General features: G+C 39.7%; 1 protein-coding gene across 1 annotated transcript in view; it reads left to right on the plus strand.

Annotated features, from left to right (window-relative positions):
* The window catches only part of BTBD9 (BTB domain containing 9), a 143,627-nt gene extending 133,759 nt beyond the window's left edge, over positions 1–9,868 (plus strand). The window contains exon 12 of the mRNA XM_088052755.1: positions 1,598–9,868. Within this exon, the coding sequence (XP_087908881.1) occupies positions 1,598–1,702 (105 nt within the window). The 3' untranslated portion in view covers positions 1,703–9,868. The remainder of the gene's footprint in view (positions 1–1,597) is intronic.
* The last annotated feature ends 15,332 nt before the right edge of the window (positions 9,869–25,200 follow it).

Raw genomic sequence — 25,200 nt, forward strand, 5'->3', positions numbered from 1 at the left:
GGAAAAACAGAAGAAATGCACAGGAAAACCATTCTGTGCATGTGTCTACATGTGGGTGGTGGTGCAGATTTGTAATCTGTTCACATATGTATATGTAAAGGCATAGCAATACATTTTTATGTGAGCATGTGTATAAATAGAAATAGAAGCACGTATTGTAAAGTATTTGCATAGAAAAGTTACACTGAGGGGCACAAGAAAATATAATATGGATTAAAAAAAACCAAGCACTGACTGAGGATTTTTTTTTATTCATTTTATGTATGCTGTCAGAATTTGAATTAGCTAGCAACATCCTCAGAAAAGACCTGGGGCTACTGCAAACATGTCAGTGCAGATGTCTGCTCAATGTTCACTTGAGCAGGGATGGTCAAAAAGAATAATAGGATTTTTAGGTTGTATTGAAGAAAAGATAGAAAACATTGTATTCTGTAGTCTTGTATGAATATGTGTATTATTATTATTAGTAGTAGTAATAATAATAATAATAATAATGATAATGATAATAATAATAATAACACTAATGTGTAGTATATCTATGTCTTGTGTATATTTGATTTTGCCAATATTGATTTGAAAGGGTCTGGGAAAGTGCAGTGAAGATTATAAGAGATTACCTCTGTTTGTGAGAAGAGCTTTAAAGACATGACTAATAGAAGATATCATAAAAGTATACAAAGTTAAGACAGTACATTTAAAATTCAGGATTTAATATTCATCAAGCTTTTACTTTTAAACTACAATGCATGGGAAAATAGCTCATTTAAAGCAATGTAAGAAAATATTTGTGTTTAGTATGTGGCAAAGTTGTGCAATTCATAGCGAAATCATCTGGAAAGAGGTTTTGTAACAATTTTAAAGAGTTCCTCCCCCTTCTCCTCCCAGGCTCTTCAAGAATAAGTAGAAGTAAATAAAGTAGAAAATAAATTGGAAAAAATGCTTAAGCACACAGTCCTCTTAATCTGTGAGACAATCACCTGTACACTGTTCCCAGGTATTGTTTGAATCCTCAGAAAATTATCACTATTTCAAATGGAATATTTCACCTGATGAAGCAGCAGCCACCTTGGACACTCAATGCCTTTCTACATACTCCAGGACATGTCTGGAGAGCTGCCATTGTTATTACAGCAGAGGGCAATCTTTAAATAGAATCATGTTGGTAATGATTTAAATTTCATTTCTAGGGTGCATGAACATTCATCCTCTTCAGGAAGTGATTAGATCATAAAATATGTTTAAGCCAATTAATATAATTGTTGTTATTATCCAATAGCATGTAGTAGGTATTTCTGCTAGCTGGTGAAGAAAAAAAAATTACAAATCCCTATCTGCTTTGAAACCATCTTTCTGATTTTTAGTGCCATATGTAAAGGTTAGTATAATTTGAAAGCCTTCTCTTGCTCCAGTGTTGTCCCTGTCTCATGTTTATTGCCCATAAGTAAATGTTTTTGACCTCATGGTGAAGCATTCTATTTTGACTTTGTTACTGATCCGGCCTGCAGACTTCCATATAGACTTCCATGTAGACTTCATCTTACTTTGATCATGCTTTTGCAAATTGTTTTGCTTTATATTAATTTTTTGTTGTCTCCAGGTGTTTCACTGTGTACATTTTGAGTGCCCAGCACAAAACAGTACCCACAAGGACGAGAGTAGTAAGGAAGTAGCAGCAACAGAGCTGGAGACTGGTGGGCAGTAGCTTGTTTCTTTTCCTGTTGGAGCTGCAAGCACCTGGTTCCCTGCATTCCCCTCCTGGATCCACCTCACATCCTCATGTTCATCAACGATAAAGTAGATTGAAAGGCAGCTTTTGCAGCCCCACTGACATTCTGCAAAATTATTCAGAACCTTCTTGTGCTGGCACCTTTTCTTTCTTTGTGAATGAAGGGGACCATGCCTGAAAGCTGTAAGTATTGAAATGAAAAAGGCTTATTCCCAAGGACATGAAGAGACTGTTTCACTCTTCCTTGATATGTTCAAATCAGGATGGTCTCCAAGGGGGGAGAAAATAGGTCTTCAATCTTCATCAAGTACCCCACTAACACCCTACCTCTCTAATCTAACCAAGGCAAGGGAAAAAGGAAGGAAATAAAAGGCAAAGCTACAAATCTAAAATTATTCAAGCAGAATGGAAATCATACAAAATAAGTATTTGTTCCCTGGAGGCTTTTATTAGCAAAAAAAATGTTTATGGAACACAACAGTCCAGAATATATTTTATTATTTAGGTAATTCTCCATTCATATTACCTTGTAACTAGTAATCTGTTTTCTGAATCATTTTGATTCTGTATTCCACTTAATTTCTTATTTTTGGCTATAGAAAATGTTGTACAGTAGATTAAGGAAGTATCAGACATGTTTACCTGCTGAGATGCAAATTCTCTCATTCATCAGTGGGATGACAAGAAAAGCGTTCATGATATCAACAAACTAATTAATGTATCTGTGTTAATATTGACCTTAGTTGACTTTTCAGAGTATAAAATTGTCATTTCCTACATTCAAAAGGAAGTTTCTAAATGAAACATCTGTCTTGAAGAAAATTATATTTTTTCACTCTTGGAGATGATTATTTAAATTTTGTCTGCCTAAGACAACTTGCAACAGAACATCAAAAATGTTCAGTTTAGAAAAGTGAAACTCCATCTGGTCACTGACAAACAGTAGTTCAAATTCCAAAAGAAGAATTCACAGATAATTTACATTTGTCCAATAAGAGTTGTTTTACAGTCTGAAGCTAAAAATTCAAAGACTGTCTATGCATTATCATTTCTCATGATCTTCATAAAATGTGATGTTTCTGCACCACATTGTAAAAGATCTGGTTCTTAATTTACAGTCACAGAATTTGTTATCCATCTATAATGTCTGGATTACACTGCCTGCTACTTCACTTATTCTCTTTTCACACTGATGATGATGTAGTCTTTTACTCTCCAGATCTATAAGACTTTTAGGAAGAACTCCATGTCAGTCTTTCAGTATGGAATAAAGAGATATTGTATTAAGACAAATGCTGATGTAATTGGCAAAATTGATTAGGATGCTTCTTCCTCCTCACAAAGTATATGATATTGGAAATGTCAGCAAACCAGTTTTATGAACTTGGAATTTCCTGTGGTGATAAATAACCTTGTCAGAAGAAAACAAAGCTAGTGCAGGATAAGTACGGTTTTCCTTTACATAACCACAATGACAAAATGAGTTAAATCAACATAGCAAATTGTATGTTAATTTATCACACTACTTAATTTGAAATAATTTTCCTGTTGGATACTGGTTGTGCTAAACCCAAGAAGAAATATAATCAGTGGTAGCAATGAATCAGAGGATATTTAAAATAAGAGAAGCATCCCCTTTCTTTAAAATAAAATTGATTAGGCTTTATCGATAATATTATAGTTTTTTTCATTGTCAAATTAGTTTTGTTCTGACATTTGCATACAGTTCCCTCCCTTCCCACTGCCATATTCTGACTTGTGAATGTCTGTTGGTGAAGATGGTTGCCCACTGTGCTGTATAAAGGTTGTAATTCATGTGCCACAGCTGCCTTAGACAGTGCGGAGTTCTAAGGCAGGATTCTGCTTGTGCCAGCCACTTCCCCCTAGTCTGCTGGGCTGATTACCTTATGGCTTAACAGCCTTTGGAATATGGAAGAATTAAGACCATCTATTGAGGACACCACTGTAATGTTTATGTATAAGTCAAAAAAGTTGTATTTTTTTTCCCTTTAAAAGCAGGAAAACTTCTTCAGTTGCAATCCATGCTGGAACTGCTGAGATGCCTAGAGCATATCTTGCTTTTGGTAGATAAGTCCTTGCATGGCAGTGGTGGTATTTCTTTGCAGTTCCATCAAACAAGTCTGCTTTTCTCAAACTGTGGGTAAGCAAAGAGCATAACTTCCTAGCTGTTACTATTTAGTAGCCACCCTTGTAGAGAATGTAAAAAAAACTAAAATAAAAAAGGTTGTGCCATCTGTTCTGAGCCTAGGCTCTCAGAGAAAGAATGGAATTTTTCCATCTGTAATCTTTGATGTGCACCATTAATTTTTATGATACAAGTAAGTCCTGTAGAATATAACCTATGGAACATCTCTTTGATCTTGTCTTGTAACTCACTGTGGAACAGAAATGTCTCTTTATTTCCCATGATATTCACTCTCTCCCAAAAATCTGGATGAACATATCTGAGATTCCCAAAGTAAAAACTCTGAGGTTCTACAGAGCCTTCAGTTTCCCACCCCCATAAAACAATACAAAGAAAAAACAACTTTGCATTGTCCCTTCACGCAGTTGAATAGCAATTTTTTGTATTAAACTTCTCAGTCACAATGGCCTTCTCAGAGTCTTTATTTTATTTAGAGTTGCTCTGAGAACCTGTCATCAAGGTGAGTCCAGTGAGCTTCCAGGCTTTTAAGGCAAGGCCTGACACAAGCCCTTTACACTTTCAACCTTTACCCTCTTTATTTAAAGATATAATGTTTACAGAGAGCTGAACTCCACTGGGCCTTCTAATATTGCCCACCAACAAACACCCCTAACACCTGTATTGCCTAGAAGAGGTCTCTTGTCTTAAACATTGTGTCAGCAATGTATTAGTAGTGACAAAGGAGGATACAATGCAGAACTGATTTGTGGTTTTGTGTGCATGTTCTCATTCTTTCTAATTATTGTCGGTATTTATTGACTCCCAAGTTCAGATGAAACTTCCTCTGAAGTTTTGTGGAGTTTTTTTCCCTTTTCTTTTTCATCTTTGCTTTTTCTTTCAGTGAAAGTAAGTTGTACTGTTATGGTGTAGTATCAAGGTTTATCAAAGTGATGAAATGCTATAATTATTCAGAACTGTGTAATCAGTCTTATCCTATTTAGAAAAAGGTTATTGAAGAACTGACCAGGTACTCGTTGCTTTCTTATCAGAAACTATAAAATAGATCTGTTGTTTGAGTTTTGAATAATGGAAATATCTGTACTGACAATATTGAGCCATTGATTCTATTTGGTACTTCAATATCTTTAAATTCCCCAGGTCTCCTTTTCTCAATTTTACTTCCATAGGTTGAATTCAGGCTGAGACTTAACTCATATGGAGCTCAACAAAGGTATTTCTAAAATCTTTTTATTTATTTACTTTTTCCAAATGAAAATAAAAGGTTTTTTATTCACAGAAGGTATTATCTGAGGAAATACATTTTTGACGTGAGCAAACATTGTGCAGCTTACAATTTTTCAAGATACTTTTCAAGCCATTTCCAATCAGCTTTAAAACGAGTTTAAATGGCTGTTAAATGGAATCACAATGAGAGAAGGTGTAATGCAAGTTTTATGTAAAAGACAATACAGAGGAGAAATCACTAATTTTGTTAGAATAAGAACTCTTCATTGCAGTTTCCTTCCTTCAGAGCTCCATTTATTTCTTCTTTTCTCCATGAAAATCAGTTTTTCTTATTCATTATGACTACTCATGTAAGAGCTCAGTGCTTTTCAGCATTGCTGAAAAATTCAGTTTAATGTATCTTCATCTTTACTAATGACATCAGAGAATTTTCAGTACCTGACTTGATGAGAGTTAGTTTCCATGAAAGAAAGCAAAAAAAGTCTGTAATTGTTTCAGTCTAATTAAATTTTCAGTACAAAAATTAGATGACAAAATTAATGCCATTCTTGTCTGATTGTTGTGTCATCATATTCTGGTTATAAAGTGATGCCTACTCAGAGATGCTTAATAAAGTATTAGAACTTTGATTTCATAAGCTATAGATTGCATATCTCTATGAAAATACTAATTTGCTTATATTTTGACAGGGGTTAGTCTACTGTCAAATAAACGAATGCATTGGTAATTTTGTTGTTGTGGCTAGATTAGTAAGCAAATGATAGAGGCAGTAAGAGTTAATATATCCAAGAAAAAACAATTAGGCTTGTGCATCATCGTATTCAGTTGCCAGAGGACTAAACTATGCTTCAAAAATAATTATTGATCACAGAGGATGCTTGAGGCCTGGGTTCCATCCCCATTTCTCAGTTAATGGTTCTATTTAGGTTGGAATCATTAGTTCTCTCTGAACTGATTGTTGTTGTCAGTTGTACTAATTAACTCATATATATGTGGAAGCTCCACAAAGGTTTGTTCAGGATACAGAAGTTAAAGGTACTGAGTCAAGTTTTAGGACTGCTTAAATACTCATATAGATATACATATATTTATATATATGTGTGTGTGTGTGTGTGTGTATACATATGCGTATATATATATATATATATAAATATATGTGTGTGTATATGTGCATTAAATTGAGGTAGTAGGTAATTATTTAGCTTACATTTAGAATATATTCTAAAGCTCCAAAATTTAAAAAAAAAAATAAATCTGTGCAGGCAGATGTGAAATGCTGCTGTTGTGGTATGGCAGGATGCTGGTTGCTTTTGAAGTGCAAATGTCTAAAAAAGGTACAGGCAAACCAGTCCAGAGTTTTTGTCCAGTTGTTAAATATTGGCAATTTGGCTGTAGTGAGGTGTACACAATATAGAGCAAGTTAAATGCTCATCTCAAAGATGGGTGCAGTCTGAGGAACACAGATATTCCTCCTAGCTACCTTGTCTGCCGTGGCTTGTAGTATTTACCGAGAGAACCTTCATTGGACTTCTGTTACCTGCTGAAAAAAACCCCTGCAGTCTTTTTGGCCCTTGCCAAGCTTTTGTTGCAAAGCTTTGGCTGAGTTAATGACAAAGTGTGGAATCTGGGTCTGTGTTTGAATGTTTACATGAAAAGGTTTAAAATCACTCTGCAACTTTCTTTAGATTAAGAAAGCCCAATTAAAAAGTGCAGCATAGTATGAGCAAACTACAGGTATCTGTCATATGCCCATGTACTGACTGCCTGTGCAACCACATACCCATCTTATCATGCTGTATGTGTTTAATTACTCCAATATGTCCAGGTGGTGGAAGTGAAGAATGAGCTCCATACACTCATATCATTATCCATTTTCACACATCCAGTCATTAGAGAAGTACTTCTTATACTGTTCCTTGCAGGCCTAATACAATAATACAAGTCAGTGTTCTAAAAAAATCATAATAGATTCCTTACATGAACGTAATGGAATTGAAGTTCCAATTACTAAATATTCGAATGAGTGGTGGCATCACCCTGCACAGGTGTAAACATGCCTTTTCATTGTCTCTTACTACTTTAGGCCCTGGGCTATCACAGAGGAGGAGAGCTGCACTATTGGTAAAATGAACTCTTATTCATCCTTTTTGTACTTATCATCTTGGCACATCTATTCTCTTCATGCAGCTGCTCAATTAAAACAAGTTTCTCATCATTTTCAGAATTGTCCTTTGACTCCTGAAATCTGCCAGATGCATATTAACCACTTCAGTCAATTATATTAAGTGGTCTGAAAAATTTACAAAATTAATATAGGATGGTCTTTAACACCAAATTCCTTGTGTCCAAAAAGTACCAGTTAAATCCTGAAATACCAAGTTGCAAAAAGAGTAGTTTGGGGGAAAGAAAGACTGGTATGGAATTACATGGTTGCATCTATGCATATGTAGCAATGGAAGTGTATTTGTTAAGCAAATTGAGTGACTATTTGCAAAGATGTGTTTCTATACCGCCTATTTTTTGTTAAAAAATGGAATTTTGTTAAGAAATCTATCATTCATCTGAGTGCTAAAAGAGAACATAGGAAGTGAGGCTTTAGTAGTTTTTATGGCAAGAGCAACACAAAGATAAAATTCTTGCAGTCTGAGCTAGTTCTGTTTGGCCCCAATCTTTCCAGCTCTTCCTTTTTCCTACATGCTTTCCCCAACCTGCTTGTTACTCCTTTTCTTTTCCTCCCTACATAGCATCATATCACTGTTGCTGGGGTGTTCCCTGTAATTTTCCTCCGTATTATGATGTATTAAGGAATTATTAATTTTTTTTTATTTTTACCTCTTTATCCTATGTTGACTAAAATATCATCATCCCCTTTAATTCACATCAGATTCTAAAGACAACTACCACTAGGCTGTCAAGTGCGAGTGAGCAACATTTGAATTTGGCTTTCTATGGATGTGTGAAATACTAGTCCTTTTGAACCTTATACTTCCATGATCTGATTACAGTCTGTTACTCGTAAGAGGAAAATAAGTAAGAAATTTATTGCTGACTTAGGAAGTAGGTCAGGTTTTACACTGACTTACATAACTTAAGTTTAAATATAAATTTGAAGTATTTCTTTCTCACCGTGGTACACCAAATGTATGCTCAACTTGCTAGTTGTCCACTGTCTAAGGCATTAATTGTACATAAGTGTTCTTTCCTAAGTAAACTGCATCATGAAGAGTGAGCCTTGAAAGAATTCATAACTTTTCAGTGTCCATGTGTGAAGGTATTTCAGCTGTCCAGGGATCTGAACATCACACTGACCACATGGACTCATTTTGTGAAGTACAGCATTACCTCGCAATTTGGACCCCCTCTCTATTAACCTTATCCAGTCTCTTGTAAAATGTTCTTTCATTTTTGCTTTTCTCAATTTCACTATTGTCTTTGGTTTTCTTTTTGAAGTGAGTGTTAATGGTCAGAGCCAGGCTAAATAGAAGTTTAGCTTTTAGTGAACTTTTTCACTTATTCTCTGTTAGTGGCTCCTCTTTCTTGACAGACAGTAATTTAAATCCATTTTACACTATGTTACCATCCCTTTCTCTGCAGCAATTATAATTGTATCTTGAAATTTTTGTGTATTAAATCCCTTTCCTTCTTTCTCATAGAGTGGTTCTAAACTACCTCAGACTTTGTTGTGAACAGGTATAAGTTTCGGCTACAGTTTTTAGCCTTTATCGTAATCTTTGAATGTACTTTATGTATATGTGTATGTAGCAAAACCAGCCTGCATTTTCAGGAATACTGTCCCAAGCGAGACATGTAATTGGGATGAATTCACAGCCACACCGGCTGTTCAGGCTCTCGCTGATACCTCTATCATGAAAAGCTTTTCAGGAGGGCAACTTCTGGTATGGAAAGTGCTTCAGCTTTCTCTTTGAAGGGACATGATGCTGCCTGCACTAGATGACTTCCACCTCTCCATTATCATGACAAGCATCATAAAACTGCATCATCAGGCCTCCATCCCTGGCTCCAGGATACATGCTGTTGCACTGGACTGTGTTCATCATATGAGAACAAACCCCACGTGATGGTGTGTTCTCATGACCTTAGTGTCATTTTATACTGCAGCAGATGTGCATTACCAACCCTTTGGGCTATAATTAGGTTTCAGGTAAAATGGTGGTTGCAGATTGTGCTGCAATTGATAACTTTGGGAATTGACTGGTTTTGTAAGTTATCCATTGAACAACCTGACAAACCTTGTTGGTGTTGATTTTCTTTTCACCAGTAGACATGTATATCATCAAACAAGCATTTTTTTGTAACATGGAATTTTCTATGAGCATCCAGAAAAAGAAGCATCCCAATTATTTTCTTAGTAGCAATGTGTGTATTTGTAATGAAAGTTTTAGAATTGTTAAACTGCTGTAAGCTATTTTGTGCATGCTCTGGCATTGTGTGAACAGTTTGTATTAATAGCTGATAAGCAGAGGGCTGTGGCAAACAAGGAAGGCTGGCTGTGGATTTTGCAGTTTCAAAGAGCAGCAGAGTGCCAGAATGGATGCAGGACTAGACTGCTCAAAGCAAATCATAAAGTGAAACTGTTGTGCTTTGTATTTATTTCTTTGGGGATTCTTCTTCAAAGTATTTAACTTGACAGGAAAATATAGAGTATATTTAAAATAGTAACAATTAGAAATACACCTTTTCAAGAATGAGAGAGGTGTGATTTGAAAAATAAAGTGATCTTTTGTGCTTAACTGCTTGTCTGTAGTTTTGTTAACATAATGTTAGAACCTGTCTGATGCTGCTTACATATTGCCTGTGTGAATAGAAGACTTTGGGCAGAACTGTACTGATTTCTCATCACAGCAAGGAAGTTAATAACCTCATCATTGATATATTAACTCATAACGACACAGTCTTAATATCAGCATAGAAAATGGTGGTGATTTTCACTGTGACTTCGAGGTCACTGGGCATCCTCGAAGCTACTGCAAATGTTTGGACCAACAGGTGCCGGGTGTTGCTACCAGGATGTGCTGCTACACTCTCTGGATGAAGTGTATGAATGGGTATTTCAATATATTTCACAAAAAAAGTGGACAAATGTTGCACTATATTAAGAACTGTGAGAAGCACAACACTGACTCCCTTAGCTGCATTGTCCAAGAGAGCAAAGTTTATTATTCTTGATCTTCTTTTATAGACAGGTTTGAGAAGGTCCAAGAGGTAAAACTCTCATTGGTCATTAAAGCAACACATCACCATCATTGGTTAAGTGGAGCACCACCCCTTGACTGTTTCCTAAACAACACCTGCAGAGATTGTTGTCCTTCACCAAGGACTGTTTGGATTCTTTCTCATTCTTTCTCAGGTCAGAGTGAGAAGCCTGTGTGTCTTAGTTTCACACAGGCTCTGTTCCTTTCTTGCTTTTTGCATTTAGCATCCACATCTCCCCTCTTTTCTTTTAGGGCAGAAAGGCAGTGTTTGTAGTCTACTGCCAGGCCCTTGCAGGAAAGAGAATAAACACAGCATCAGAGGTTCCTTTAGTAACTTCTTGATTACCAAATGGAACCTTAATTGGACACTGACTTAGAATGGTCAGGGAGATTCTCTGGCACATTCTATTGAATATTTCTTGCATTACCATTAAGTCTTGTTTCTTCTTGCAAGGAGTCAATTAAACCTGGTAAATTGGAGTGACTCTGAATGTGTACAAAAATTTTCAATAATCAGATTCATCTTTGTAGGTATTGTGAAAAACGAGGTTCACATAATTTTTATAGAATTTAAAAGTTTAATAAAAAAAAACAATTAGGAGAAAAAGTATACAGATATGGCTGGGTGTCTCTGCATTCAGCTAAGAGAGCACACTTACTAACAAAGGATTGTCCCTTAAAAACAGAATCCTACTACATATCCAAAAATTCTCATACATATTCATACATTCTTCTTAGGATCTTTGGTGTTCTTCTGTTTAGTTTTCACTTGCCCCCTTCCCAATAGATCAATCCTCTTGGCGCCATTGAGATTTACATTCTCTGATAGCAGAAATGCAATAAATTCCTCCCCCAGAGTTCTGGTCACTGCTGTCTTCATCTGGGTAAGATAGTTTACAAGTGCAGGAGTCTCTAGCTATTTTTTTTTTTCTCAGTCTTTGGGTTATACAAACAAAAGCAGCTTTTATTTTAATACTATGCCATAGCCTAACATATATGTATTATACCACTATTTCTAAATTTCATCAATAACAGAAATAAAGAAGACTATATTAATACAACAAAATTTCTCATTCTTATACACATAACATTCATTTTAATATTTGCGAAAAGCCAACAATATAAAATGTATCTATAACAGGTATCAATAGCTTTTCTTGTTTTTCTGAGCCGTCAGAGAGTGGTCTTTGCACTGGCATCCAGCTATTTTTGGTTTCAATGACAAATTAGTTGGCTTTTTTTTTGTTTTGTTTTGTTTTTTGGGGGGGGGGGGGGGGGGGGGGGGTTTGTGTGTGTGTGTATTTGCACTTACACTTTTTTTTGCAAAAGTGTGAAAATACCAGAGTGAGCTGCATGGGCTTTGCAGCTTGTATGTTTTAGAGAGACTCATTGCAGGATCGGGCCATTGCTCACTCAATTGCTAATGATACCTGTAGGATGATAATTTGAATTGAAAACATTAATATCAATGAAAGAATTCGCTTGATGAACTTGATTCCCAAAGATCTACATGATTCCAATTACCATAAAAACCACAGCTCTTGGTAACTACAAACAAACCAAAGGCATGTGAGATATTACATGAGGTACAATTATATCTTTTTTGAAAATTAATAATTTTTAGCTTAGTGTCCAAATAAATGAAACTCAGGGAAAAGTTCATCACCTGAAGACGTTGATCTTGAGCATCATGAGATGACTTCTTGAACATTGAAACATCTTCTTTCACTCTTCGAAGGTGATGGAGTTTTGATGTGACTTCTTTGACCTGCTGATAATAAAACACAGGCATACTTTCAATTTAATAAATTAATTAAACTTTACTGTTGTTAGTCAATCAAAATGTAGATTTGATAATTCATTTTTCAAATTTCTAATACAAATATACTTTGTTCAAATTTATCATCCCCCTTTTTTTTTTTTTTTTTTTTTTCTTCTCTCTGCATAGAAACTGCAAGCAGAGATATCTGGGTTTGTTGGTGATTCAGAAAGAGCTAAAGTCATGGCCAGTTACCACCCTGACTGGAAAAGAGTGTCTTACATGACATGATTTTTAAACAAGATTTCTAATAATCATGGTGTAAAAACCAATTGAATCTTTTAAACTGTAACTTATCAACAATATCTTGTCAGTAGATCCACATTCTATAATTAATATATCAATACTTTTTCATTCGTCACCCCCAGAGGAAGGGGGGGTGAAGGCAAACTGCAGTTCCCTAGGCGGAGCCGCCCCGTGGGAGTGGGGAACCTGCGCCCATCCCCCACCACGCTGTGTTAATCTTACAGCATCGGCTGCTTGCTGCGTGGCGGGAGGAGTGGGGGGAAGGGGAGTTCGGACCAAGAAACCCGAGCCACTACTTTCCAATCCCCGCCTGGCCGCCACCCTGGGCCCCCTCGACACCAGAGCGAGGAGGGAAGGGGGGGGTCTCTGCCCGCGGCTGCAGGGAGCACGCGGCTAATTGTTAAAATAAATACAGGAAAGGTTAAAGGCATAAAACATTCAGAAAGCAAACTTTTTCGCCACAAAACTCAGGGGGCGGGACCATGGGGTGAATTTGTTACAGCGTCTTTTGTCTGATTTCCTCTCAGCTTCGTGACCACGGTGTTCTGTTTAAAGCTGCATCACTGGAGTTGGTCTGTGTTTTCAGAAGTCCAGACGGGCTGGAAGCACTGAGGCGCGGTAGATGCCGGACGGGTTGGCACATGGCGGGCGCTCTGCTGCTGTTCCTGCTGCTTCTCCTGCCACTGCTGCTGCTGCCCCTGCCGCCGCTCTCGCCTTACCATGCCCAGATGGCCACAGCTGTAACTCTTTCAAAGCCTTCTGATACAGTGAGTCCTATGGTGTTTACATCCAGTTCAGAGAAAGGACGAGTCATTCCTCTAAGGAACTTTGGTTTCCTTTTGCAGGAATACCTTTATCCCGACGGCCCGCAAATGCAATATGCAAACGCAGTGGCTTATCCCGGGAGTCAAGCTCTAGCTTTGCCAAGATTGCCGTTCCAGGCCTGCTCACTGGCTGGCTCTCTGTCCGGGGTCACTCAGACCTGTAGCTTTCCAGGAGCTCGTGGGGAAAAACTCCTTTCAAAGGAGGAGGATGGGGATTCAAATGTCCTTAAGCTCGTGGCTGCAGCGAACGTCAAGGGGTCACCAGATGTCTTTCAGCTTGTGGCTGCAATGGACATCACATTGGGGTCACCAGATGTTGCACTATATTAGGAACTGTGAGAAGCACAACACTGACTCTCTTAGCTGCATTGTCCAAGAGAGCAAAGTTTATTATTCTTGATCTTCTTTTATAGACAGGTTTGAGAAGGTCCAAGAGGTAAACTCTCATTGGTCATTAAAGCAACACATCACCATCACTGGTTAAGTGGAACACCACTCCTTGACTGTTTCCTAAACAGCACCTGCAGAGATTGTTGCCCTTCACCAAAGACTGTTTGGATTCTTTCTCATGCTTTCTCAGGCCAGAGTGAGAAGCCTGTGTGTCTTAGTTTCACACAGGCTCTGTTCCCTTCTTGCTTTTTGCATTTAGCATCCACAGACAAATATTCTGAGACTTGGGATTCTGTTTCCTAAAACCAAACCAAACAAGGCTTGATTTTTCAGAGGTTTGTAGCTGATAAATCCCTTGGTGTCCATCAGACTACCATGAAAGGCGGGAACATTGAATGTTTGATTTATGAATACTAGAGCTTAATCTTCCTGGCTTATCAGCTTCACATATCAAAGAGAATTTTTGTAAGCCTTTCCCACTTTCAGAAATTCATGCCCTAAAGCAGTGACTGTTTTCCAGTCTCTCTCTGTAACTATGCTACGTTCCTCTACCATGTAATCTTCTAAACATTTTTATGTTGTGCTATTTCCTTCCTAAAAGTACATAACCTTTGTTACCTAGCAAGCAGAGAGGTCAAACTCAAGAAAAAATGGTACTAAGTTGTAAGATCAAGCTGAGGTACCACAGCAAACCATACAATGCTATAATGTAATTCAATCTAATTTCTTTTGTGCCTTAATTAGTCATGCAATAGTAAATATGTTTGACAGTTATTGGATTTTGAGAATAAAAAAAAAGTTAAGTGTCAGATCCTCCTGTTCATTTTAAGAAGCAGAAGTGTAGATTCTGAAGCATAAGCTGCTACTCAGCTCAGTTACTAAATTTTGACACGTGGAAATACTGAGGCAAGGAAACCTTACTTTTGAAATTATATGTGCATAATAAGGTACAGGCTGAAAGTAAGCCAGAAAGTGGTATAATCCAGGCTATGAGAAGAAGCTTATGCTGGAGCCATCTGCATTCCCCTGCCATGTGTCCAAGTTAAAAAGAGTGTCATTGATTTTTACTGTCTTGACAAATCAGAGGCCTCTTGAGTCCTTTGCAAAATTTTCACTGCAGCCCTCAGCAAAATTTTGATTGTGTTTGTTATAAATGCAATGGCAAAATAGGGTTAATATAAAAAGCGATTTATTATAAAACAATTTCAATCACAAACAACGAGAGAAAAAAAAACACAATAAATCAGCACAGCGCTGGGTGGATAGGGAGACGTCTATACCCGGAGGTACAGATTTACCCAAATCCACGAAGGAGGGTAGACTGTCCGGGGTTTTTATAGGGATTTTGTGTCCTGAGGCCAAAACTCCAAGCAGTTACTGTTCAACAAAGAGTTTAGATGGCTGGTTGAATGAATTTCCTGGAACCGTGGAACTGAATCAATAGACGACTGGGCAGAGTCCGCTCGCATGTGAAAGGTTCTGAGCGCTTCTTGATTGTATCTTCGGTTGGACTCTCAGGGTGAAGTGTCCAAGTCCGGTGCAGAGTCGATGGATATCTCGGCTGGGCTCTTCTTATTGTCTGGCCTGATTGCATCTTCAGTCGGGGCTTGCAGGAAGGGGTGTCCCGGTGCGGTGTGGAGTCGATGGGCATCTCGGCCTGGCTCCTTTCTTTGTTTAGCTTAATTGTTCGTGTCCTGCTCTTTCTTTCAGGTTGATGAACGTCGCCTAGGGTCGTTATAGGTAGTTACTGCTGGGTTTGGGGAAATTCTTAGGCCACACTATATTTTATATAATTTTTATATAATATATATTATATATTTTATATATATATATATATATATATATATATATATATAATTTTATATTTTATATAATTTTTACATTGTTACAAATCCAGTTATATACTTATTTATTCTTTCACGAATTTTTATCCAAGGTTACATTTATCACAGTCCCCCGCCTAATAATTTATCACATTAAAATTTGTGTTATTTCATTCATTTCTATTGAGGGAGAACTGTGTAGTTTTAACTATATTTGTCTTTTTCCCAGTCTGTAAGTGAATTCTCACAGTATTCTTGAGAAGGGTTGTTTTTATTTTCAAATTTCTTTAAGGCTTCAACTGCCTTCTGGTTCTCTCTTTTCTCCTCTAACTTCATTAGTTTAGAGAAAAGAGTGGGTTTCCCTGGTGCCTTTTCTGGGTCAATTGGAAGAGTGGCAATTTGCATTCCTTGCACAACAGAATGAATCAACCTGATGAAGCAAGGAATCAAACACAGGAGAAAGATGATTCCGGCAATTGAACAAGATATAAAGAACACTAACTTTTTCCACCAAGCCCCCTGTCCAAATATCTGGTCCCACCAAGAGGCTTGCAGAATTGAGTTCCATTTTTGAACTGGCACATGTGCTACCTTTTTTATTTCGGCAGCTAGTCCTTTTATTGTCTCTCCATAATCATCTATTTCCATGCAACACTCGGATTCATTGTATTTACCGCATACTCCTCCTTCCTCGGCTAACAAATAATCGAGAGATAGTCTGTTTTGGTACACAAAAGCTCTCATTTGTGAATGTTGCTTCGCTAGGAGTTCTAGGGCCTCTGAGGTGTGGTTGGAAACCACTTCTACTACCGCTTGTAACCTGATAAGTCTGTTGAGAAGGTAAATGGGAGTCCTGTAACCCCAACTGCCATCGTTTGCCCAAGTGGCAGGCCCATAATACTTAATGATCCTTTCGGCAGGCCATTCTTCTTCTTTCCATTTCTGACTGCCTCCTGCCATGGGTAGTTCCTGTTTTAATTCCCTCTTTTGTCTATTTAATGTTTCAAAGAGGGGAGCTCCCAGCAATTTACTTTCTGTTCTGGGTAGAGTAAAGAAAAAGGGTCTAATTATTCCGAGAGTGCAAGACCCCTTCCATTTCTTAAGTAGCTCACTATATGCTTTTTTTGCCACATAACCAGTAAATGCCATCGGGAGCTTCCCAGCCTTTGTTTGTTCTTGCTGGATCATCCCAATATTCTTTCAGGCCTTCTAGTGCTTGGAAGGGATTGGCCCCAGAGCTTTTGTACCAACATAGTTCAATTATTTCAACCCATTCGCAGTGATTACCCCGGGTGCGACTCCAATAGCCCGCGGGTGGTTCAGGTTGCCAAGTTTTTGATTTACTGTCAGAATTCACTGTGAGTGTGTTTATACACGGGGTATAACCTACTAAATCAGTGAATTCTTTTCCTTCTCTGCTAATGCAGACGGTACCAATTATCCTTTGGTCTATAACCCATCCCTCGGGTCTTTGTTTTGTTTTTGACATTTTTGAGCCTTCCCATTTTAGGAGTTGCTCTGGGGTGAGTCCCTCTCCCTTCCAAGGCCACCTTTCAGACGACTTTAAACCGCCACAGATCCAACAGTTAGATAGACCTAATTCTGTGGCTATTTCTTGCATTAGGTCTATGAAAATATTCTGGTTGGGGGCTGGCAATCCCCAATTGCTGTATTGTTTCTCTAATTGCTCATAGTGCTCACTAAGAGAGTTAAGCCTCTTGTTCTAGTCTCTTTTTCCAAATTTCTACTTCTCGCCTCTTTAATTCTAGGGTTAGTTGTTTTATTTTGTTTTCAGGGTCCATCCCTTCCTCATCTCTGGAGAAGCAGAACACTTGATCGAATTGCAAACATACTCGGTCATCATCACTTTTTAACAAATCAAGAATTATCGGTTCATTACTAAAGGAGGCTTTCTCTTCATGTTTTAAATTTTTACCTTCTCAATACACTTTCCCCCTTATGGTACACATTTTTAAGTTTGCTTTATTGTAACACAAAGGGTTGACTTTATAATATGCTAAAAAGGTGGATTGTCTTTTTCCTCCTATCCAGACAGTTTTGTTACATTGGCTGCAGATTGGAATTGGAGGAAGCATTCCCACTTCTCTCTTATACCTGAAGTGGGTAGCTTTGGTTTTTCTTCTCATAGGAGTCTTAGACTGCCCGTCCTTAAAACCTGCCCCTGAGTGGTAACACCAGACCTCCCCCTTTAATTCACAAAGATTATACTGAGTGCCGTTAGACAAACAACGTTCCGGAGGACAGTTAATTATTCGTCTGGTATCTGTGGCAGTCCGACACTGCTCACACTTCCCCAGGAGACGCTCCCCTGGAGGTACCTCGGGAATCATTCCCTCGGCCAAGCACACAGCTAGACTCAGGGCAGTCAGGATTCCCCACCGGTGTATCCCTCTGCCTTGCCCTTCGCCCGTATAGAAATATACGGCGGGGATTACCATCTTCTCGGCAGCAAGGATATTCTTCAGGGGCCCTTGTAGTCCTTATGGCGTACCTTCTCTTGAAAGTAGCCCACCGAGACGACTTAATTGTGTCTGTCCTGCACAGTACCTTGACTGTCTTTTGGCACTCGATTTCTAAAGCTTCTGCCTTGGAGTCTAGTTTACCTCTAATCCCCTTTTGAAAAAGCAGGTACCACTCAGGAGAGTCAAGTTCTAAAAACCCCGCCCGGGTGACAAGTATTAAGAAACGGCTAGTCAGCTCCTGTTCTTTAGTCAGACAATCAGTACACAATCCCTTAGGCTTGTACTCTCCCCAACAGTGGGTTACCCAAATTTGTTTACAATAAGCACATTTAAAATGTATAAATGGAAAACAATCACAGTTTGCGTTGATGTAACTTATCTGGTCTGCAGCTCCACGATCTCAGAACAATCATGTACTAATTTTTCTGAATAGAAACTGAGCAGGATTTTGTGCAGAAGTGGTTTTCAATTTCAAACTGGGTGAGCTGATTAAGATGGCTTCATATTTTAGAAGCCTAGAATCAGTCAGCCACTTCTCTGCTTTTTGCTGCAATATGTTTCTCACATCGTGGGGAGTGTAAACTACCAGGGGAGCCCCAAAAGTTATTTTCTTTGCCTCTCCCACCAACAGAGCCACTGCTACAATTGCTTGTAAACACGTAGGCCAACCCCGACTAACAGGATCTAAGATTTTTGAAAGAAACCCTATAGGCTTCCTTTTGCCTGCCCATTCCTGAGTCAGGACTCCCTGTGCTGTTTGTCCACTCACATCCACAAACAACTGGAATTCTTTATTCGTATCTGGTAGAGTTAGTACCGGGGCAGTCATAAGAACAGGTTTTAATTTCTGGAAATTAGACTCATCCTGTTCAGTCCACTTCAGCCTGTCAGTGTTTAATCTTTCATACAAAAACTTCACTTTTTCACTGAAACCCTCAATCCACTGCCTGCAATAGCCCTAGAATTTGTCTAATTTGCCTTTTTGTTTTTGGTGCAGGCAATGAAAGGATGCCTGCTACCCTCTCTGGGTCCAATTTTTTTTTCCCTTGAGATATCCAATGTCCGAGGTATTTTATTTTGGGCTCTGTGAATTGCAGCTTGGATTTTGAGACTTTCAAACCCTTCTTTCCTAGAAAGTTCAACAAGGCAATAGTGCTTTTTCTCACGCTCTCTTCAGTCGGTCCAGCTATTAGCAAGTCATCTACATACTGCAAAAGCTTTGTCCTGTCCTCAAGAACAAATTGGGTTAACATTTGTTCTAAAGCTTGCCCGAAAAGGTTCGGAGACTCCACGAACCCCTGGGGGAGGACCGTCCACCTTAGCTGTTGCTTTCGGTTTGTATCTGGGTCCTCCCACTGAAATGCAAAATAATCTCTACTCCTTTCATCCAGAGGGCAAGTCTAAAAAGCATCTTTCAAATCAATCACACTGTACCACACATCCTCCGGTGAGAGTCTATTTAGTAAGGTATAGGGGTTGGCCACCACCGGGAATCTAGTCCGGGTCCTAGTGTTTACCGCTCGTAGGTCCTGGACCAATTGGAAACTGCCATCCGTCTTCCTTACAGCCAGGATGGGGGTGTTATGTTGAGACATGCAAGGCTCTAAAGTACCCCCTTTTAGGAGGTCATCAATTACTTGTTTCAACCCCCTTCTCCCCTCCATCGGGATGGGATATTGTTTAACCCTTATATGAGGGTCCTCAGAGTTCTCAATTTCTATTTTGATAGGTTTGATATCTAGCTTTCCTACCTCTCCCTTTGAATGCCATACTTCAGGGTTTATTTTCTCCTCATCTTTAGGAGTCAACTTAAATATTTTCACCACCAATTCAGAATTTTTAATCATGATATTAATTCTTAAAGCGACAATCATGTCCCTTCCTAACAAATTGTAATCTGCTTCTTCCACTAATAGTAAATTCCCTAAGCAAATTTTATTTTCAGATTCTATTTCCACATCTTTTATTACAGGCACTTCAAAGGGGTCTCCCTTTGCACCGATTACAAAAACTTTTTCTCTGCTAGCCACACATCCATATGGCAATTTCTGCAGGGTACTTCTCTCTGCCCCAGTATCCACAAGAAAACTTACCTCCTGTCGTTGGGGGCCCACTTTTAATTTTATCAAGGGCTCCTTGGATGTTCCGGTCCCCAAATTAAAGAGCCCCTGACACCCCTAATCTTCCTGAAAAATTTTCTCGTCTTTTATTCTTTGTTTACAATTCCGCTGAACATGTCCTACCTGTTTACAGTAGTAGCATTCAGGGGTTCTCTCCGTGGGGCTGGGGCTGCCCGGTGAGAACCTCGACCTTTTCCGGGTAGTGTTTTAAACTTACCCTGTATCTGCTCTTGTTTCTGGACCTCTTTCACTGCAGTTACTAAAACCTTAGCTTGCAATTTCTGCTTCTCATCTTCTCTCCTCATGTATACTTTTTGAGCTTCCCTTAGGAGCTCCTGGAGGCTTTTATCTTGCCACCCCTCGATCTTTTCTAATTTTCTCCTAATGTCTTCCCAAGATTTAGCAACGAATTGTGTTTTTAACAGAACCTCCCCCACAGGAGAATTCGGGTCAGTCTCAGAATAAATCTGTAAACTTCGCCGTAATCTCTCAATCCATTCAGTGGGTGGTTCCTCTTTCCCTTGACACTCTCCAAAAACTTTGCTAATATTCTGGCCCCTAGGGACCGCTTCTCTTATACCTTGTACAATTATGCTCCTTAAATCCATCATGTTCTGTCTGCCTTCCTCCGTCTGTGCATTCCAGCTCGGGCTTACGCTAGGCCATTTCTGGTTACCTGGCGTCCCCTGTGGATTGCGTCTGTCCCAGTCTCTGATACCGGCTTGTTTAATCATCTCTCTTTCCTCCTGATTAAACAATGATCTCAGGATTGCCATAAGATCGTCAAAGGTATAAATACTACCCCCTAAAAATTCGTCTAACCTCTCAGCCACACCAAAAGGATCATCCAACAACCGCCCCATCTCTTTCTTAAATGCCCTTACATCTCCAGAGTTAAGGGGTACATTCACAAAACCGATCACTCCCGGGACCGTAGGTACTTCCCTAAGAGGGAACAACCGGTGCCCTTCTTCACTCTCTCCCCATTCATTATCCACCATTCTCGCTCTCAAACGGGTTCTACTTGCGGGAGGGGAGTTGGTGATTGTGGGTTGCCTCCCCGTTATCAATTGTGGGAACTCCGCTGCCACCCGGTTGACGGGAGGGATCCCCTCCGTTGTATGGGAGGGTCCCGGTTGTGGCGGCTGGACCGGCAAGGACGGATAGGGTGATCCCCAGCCTTGTGCAGGAGAAACCTCCGAAGAGGCTACTGTGGCTACGGTGCTTGCAGGCAGGGAAAGGGGAAGGGCTGCCGGCATCGCCGCCGGCACCGAGTCTCCCGCTTGAGACACATGCATCTCAGTGGGTTGGTCTCGGGGGCCCAAGGGTGCTGAAGGCACCACTTGATCTGCAGAGGAAGGTCCAGCCGGTCCATGCTATGGGGGTGGTAAGTGGTCAGCTCTCGACTCCCGTTTTTCTTTTTGTTTCATTGGGAATAGCCCTACTCTGACGTTTACCCAGAGCTTAGCATATTCCTTCTCCTCAGGATCTGAGGGGACCTTGTTCTCCACATAGGAGAATAACTTATTACACGTCCATTTTTCAAATGTGCCTAACACTGGCCAAGTGAGGTGACTTCTCAACTCCTGTCCTCCCCAAACCTCCATACAATAATGTATCAATTTTGCCTTTGATTTCCCCTTCCTCTGGGGACAATCTTCCCAGTGTTTTAGCATCCACCCCAAGGGACTTTCCAGCGGGATGTCTGGTGATTCCTCCCCCTGATCGGAGGAATTTTTCCCTGTGCTTCTTCTTTGAAGCTTACTCTTTTTCTGCCCCATACTTCGCAAATATATAATTTCTTACCTGTCTTCGACTTCTCCGTGAGTCGGTATCAGTTTCTGCGTTGTGTACTTACTCTAGGAATCAAAATTTTGCCGATACTCACCCTTCAGCGAGCTGAGCTGAGGTCTCTTGTAATCGGTACTTTTGATCCTCTTCCGGACCTCTACCTGGGTCCGTTAACTAAAAGGGTTTACCAGTTCCCGAGCTCGACAGGACGTATCCTTCCCCTTTTAGTTCCTTGCGATCAGTCCCCCGAGACACCCTTTGGCCTCAGGTTTTTACAAGTGTGTGTCGAGAAAAAAAGCTTTCACTCTGGATCACTTCCTTCGCGGCCGGCCAATTCCCTCGCGGGAGGATGGAAACGTGGCCTTGAAGTCCACACTCGCCCCGTGATCAGATCATGTCTCACACACTTGCCCGATCGCCCACTCAACCAGCAGTACTTACAGCTATTTTCCTGCGTGGATGTCTTCGTGCACAGCAGACGTTTTACAAGCAAAACAAGCCGCGGCTTCCCAAAGGCTCCATGCCTTCCCGAGCTCTCTGCTCCGGATCCGTTTCCTTTTTATTGTGGTTTTATCTCAGCCTAAATTTAGTTCGGACGTCGGAACGAGCTACAGGGGTTCTCAACTCACCAGGCCGCCAAAATCAGCGGGGGTACCCGTCCTGGGCAGTGAGATTCCCCGCAGTTTCTCCGATCCGAGTCATGGCACCAATCTGTTATAAATGCAATGGCAAAATAGGGTTAATATAAAAAGCGATTTATTATAAAACAATTTCAATCACAAACAACGAGAGAAAAAAAAACACAATAAATCAGCGCAGCGCTGGGTGGATAGGGAGACGTCTATACCCGGAGGTACAGATTTACCCAAATCCACGAAGGAGGGTAGACTGTCCGGGGTTTTTATAGGGATTTTGTGTCCTGAGGCCAAAACTCCAAGCAGTTACTGTTCAACAAAGAGTTTAGATGGCTAGTTGAATGAATTTCCTGGAACCGTGGAACTGAATCAATAGACGACTGGGCAGAGTCCGCTCGCATGTGAAAGGTTCTGAGTGCTTCTTGATTGTATCTTCGGTTGGACTCTCAGGGTGAAGTGTCCAAGTCCGGTGCGGAGTCGATGGATATCTCGGCTGGGCTCTTCTTATTGTCTGGCCTGATTGCATCTTCAGTCGGGGCTTGCAGGAAGGGGTGTCCCAGTGCGGTGTGGAGTCGATGGGCATCTCGGCCTGGCTCCTTTCTTTGTTTAGCTTAATTGTTCGTGTCCTGCTCTTTCTTTCAGGCTGATGAACGTCGCCTAGGGTCGTTACCACCTGAATAGGTAGTTACTGCTGGGTTTGGGGAAATTCTTAGGCCACACTATATTTTATATAATTTTTACATTGTTACAAATCCAGTTATATACTTATTTATTCTTTCACGAATTTTTATCCAAGGTTACATTTATCACATGTTCAAGATAATGCAATTTGTAGTGACTTTTGGATATATTAGACTAGGAGAAAAGCACACAAAAAAAAGCATAGACAGTAGGAAAAGAGGTAGGATGAGAACAAAGTTAAGAAGAAATATTCTTTCTCCCTGCCCTAGTAAGTGTCCAGTTTATCTTTGTGCTTAGGTAAAATCATCAGCAAGGAGGGCTCATGAAGGGAGTACAGACTGAAGTGGAAATACAGCTTCCTTTCCAAGCAGTAGTGGAGTGCAGTCAGCGCTGTCAGTGCTACAGCCTGAGGATTTATTTCAAAGTTGTTTCTAATTCTAAGTGATGGGCTCACTTGTTAATGAGAAGTGGTAATTGAAGCTTAAAACACCATGATACATCGTTTTAGTAAGAATGCAAAGACCAGATACAGATCAAATCACAATCATTTTATCTTTACAATACAAAGCAAAATGCACATAAACAGGACATTTTTGTTGCTTATTAATTTTGTATTTTACCCTCGATTAACTGCTGCTTAAATATCCTTGTAGGCTGTATTAATTAAATTAAAACTCCAGGGAAAGTAGGCAATGGTTGCCTTACATCACTGTTGGACACAAAATGATTTACATGGACGCAGCTCGAGGTGTGGTGAAAGAAGAAGAAGGTTTATTTGTTCTTTCAGTATTTATAGGTTTTTGACCGTGACCAGGGATTGGATAGTCAGGTTACCACCTTCCTAACCGCACTGGCCGTGAGAGACATCCATCAAAAGGCATATCTTTAATGGAATGTATAAACACCTATGTTTATAGTTACTTTCCTGGGAAAGTGGCTAGAAATTGTGAAAACAATATCGAAAGGCCTGATTCTCAGGGCAACAGCCTTATAGCTCAAGGCAAAAAGAAATAATTGTATAAAATCTTATTTGAGTCTTTGTATTTCCATGCTTTGCCGTTGTCTTTCCCTTTTTCTCATCCAATAATATGCTGACCTTCTGAAGCTGGAAAAGTGTGTGGGTTTTGCCTCAAAAGCAAGAACTGAGGTATAGAGATAAAAGCATATCCCACTTAATAGGAGTCTTGTTGCAGCTGAGTCATTGGGAAGTGCCTGGTCTATGCAGTGCCATCTTTAGTCCTGTTTATGAAAGACTGTTCTTAGTTGTCTTCTTTTTAAGGTGGTAAACATTAACTTGAAGGTTGATGTTTAAATTTTTCAGTATTTTTCCTTGAAGACTGCATGACTCAGGAAGAGACTGAAATATTCACAAATATTCAAACACCACCCCCCCACCCCCCCCCAGCAAAAACTGTCTGATTGCACAGGAGCCCTTCTGGTTTGCAGAGAGGGCACAGGCTGGTTCTTGAAGTGTTCACGGAAACTCGTCTGTAGCTCTGTTTGATCAAACACCTCCATGTTTTTAAGATGTGAATGTTCATAGCATGTGTAAGGGAGATAGTGGTATTCTTAGCACTGAAATACCACCATCTCTGGAATAAAATCAAGTTGGCAAGAAGGAAGTGGTTTTTTAATATAAAAGGTGTATTTGGTTTTCTATCGTCCAAACATTTTTTTGCGAGGTGACATTCTACATTCTATGACGACTGAGTTTCTTTTTGGAAACCTAAATATACTCATTAGATCGCTGGTATCCTTGTGTTCATTGACCTCTTCAAGGCACTGAATGTATTTTTGAGTTAATTATCTCCTCTACAAAAGCCATCCTGAGTGTTCCCATTGTGTGTCCATTGAGGAGGAAATGAAGACAACCCACCCTTCTGTGCACTGTGCAATTGCTTTTACATTTTCACATCTGCGAGGTTGTGTGTGTGTGTTTTTACCTGAGACTTGCTTGTCTGTCCCCAGTTTCAGTCATAGTCCTTCACTCGCACTTGTGGTGTGGTTTTCAGAAGACATAAGCTGCTGCTGGGCACCTGCATGTACTGTATGTAGATG

This window comes from Pseudopodoces humilis, chromosome 3, assembly GCF_049639895.1.
Source record: "Pseudopodoces humilis isolate 2021_Gansu_Grassland_sample_001 chromosome 3, ASM4963989v1, whole genome shotgun sequence".
NCBI lineage: Eukaryota > Metazoa > Chordata > Aves > Passeriformes > Paridae > Pseudopodoces > Pseudopodoces humilis.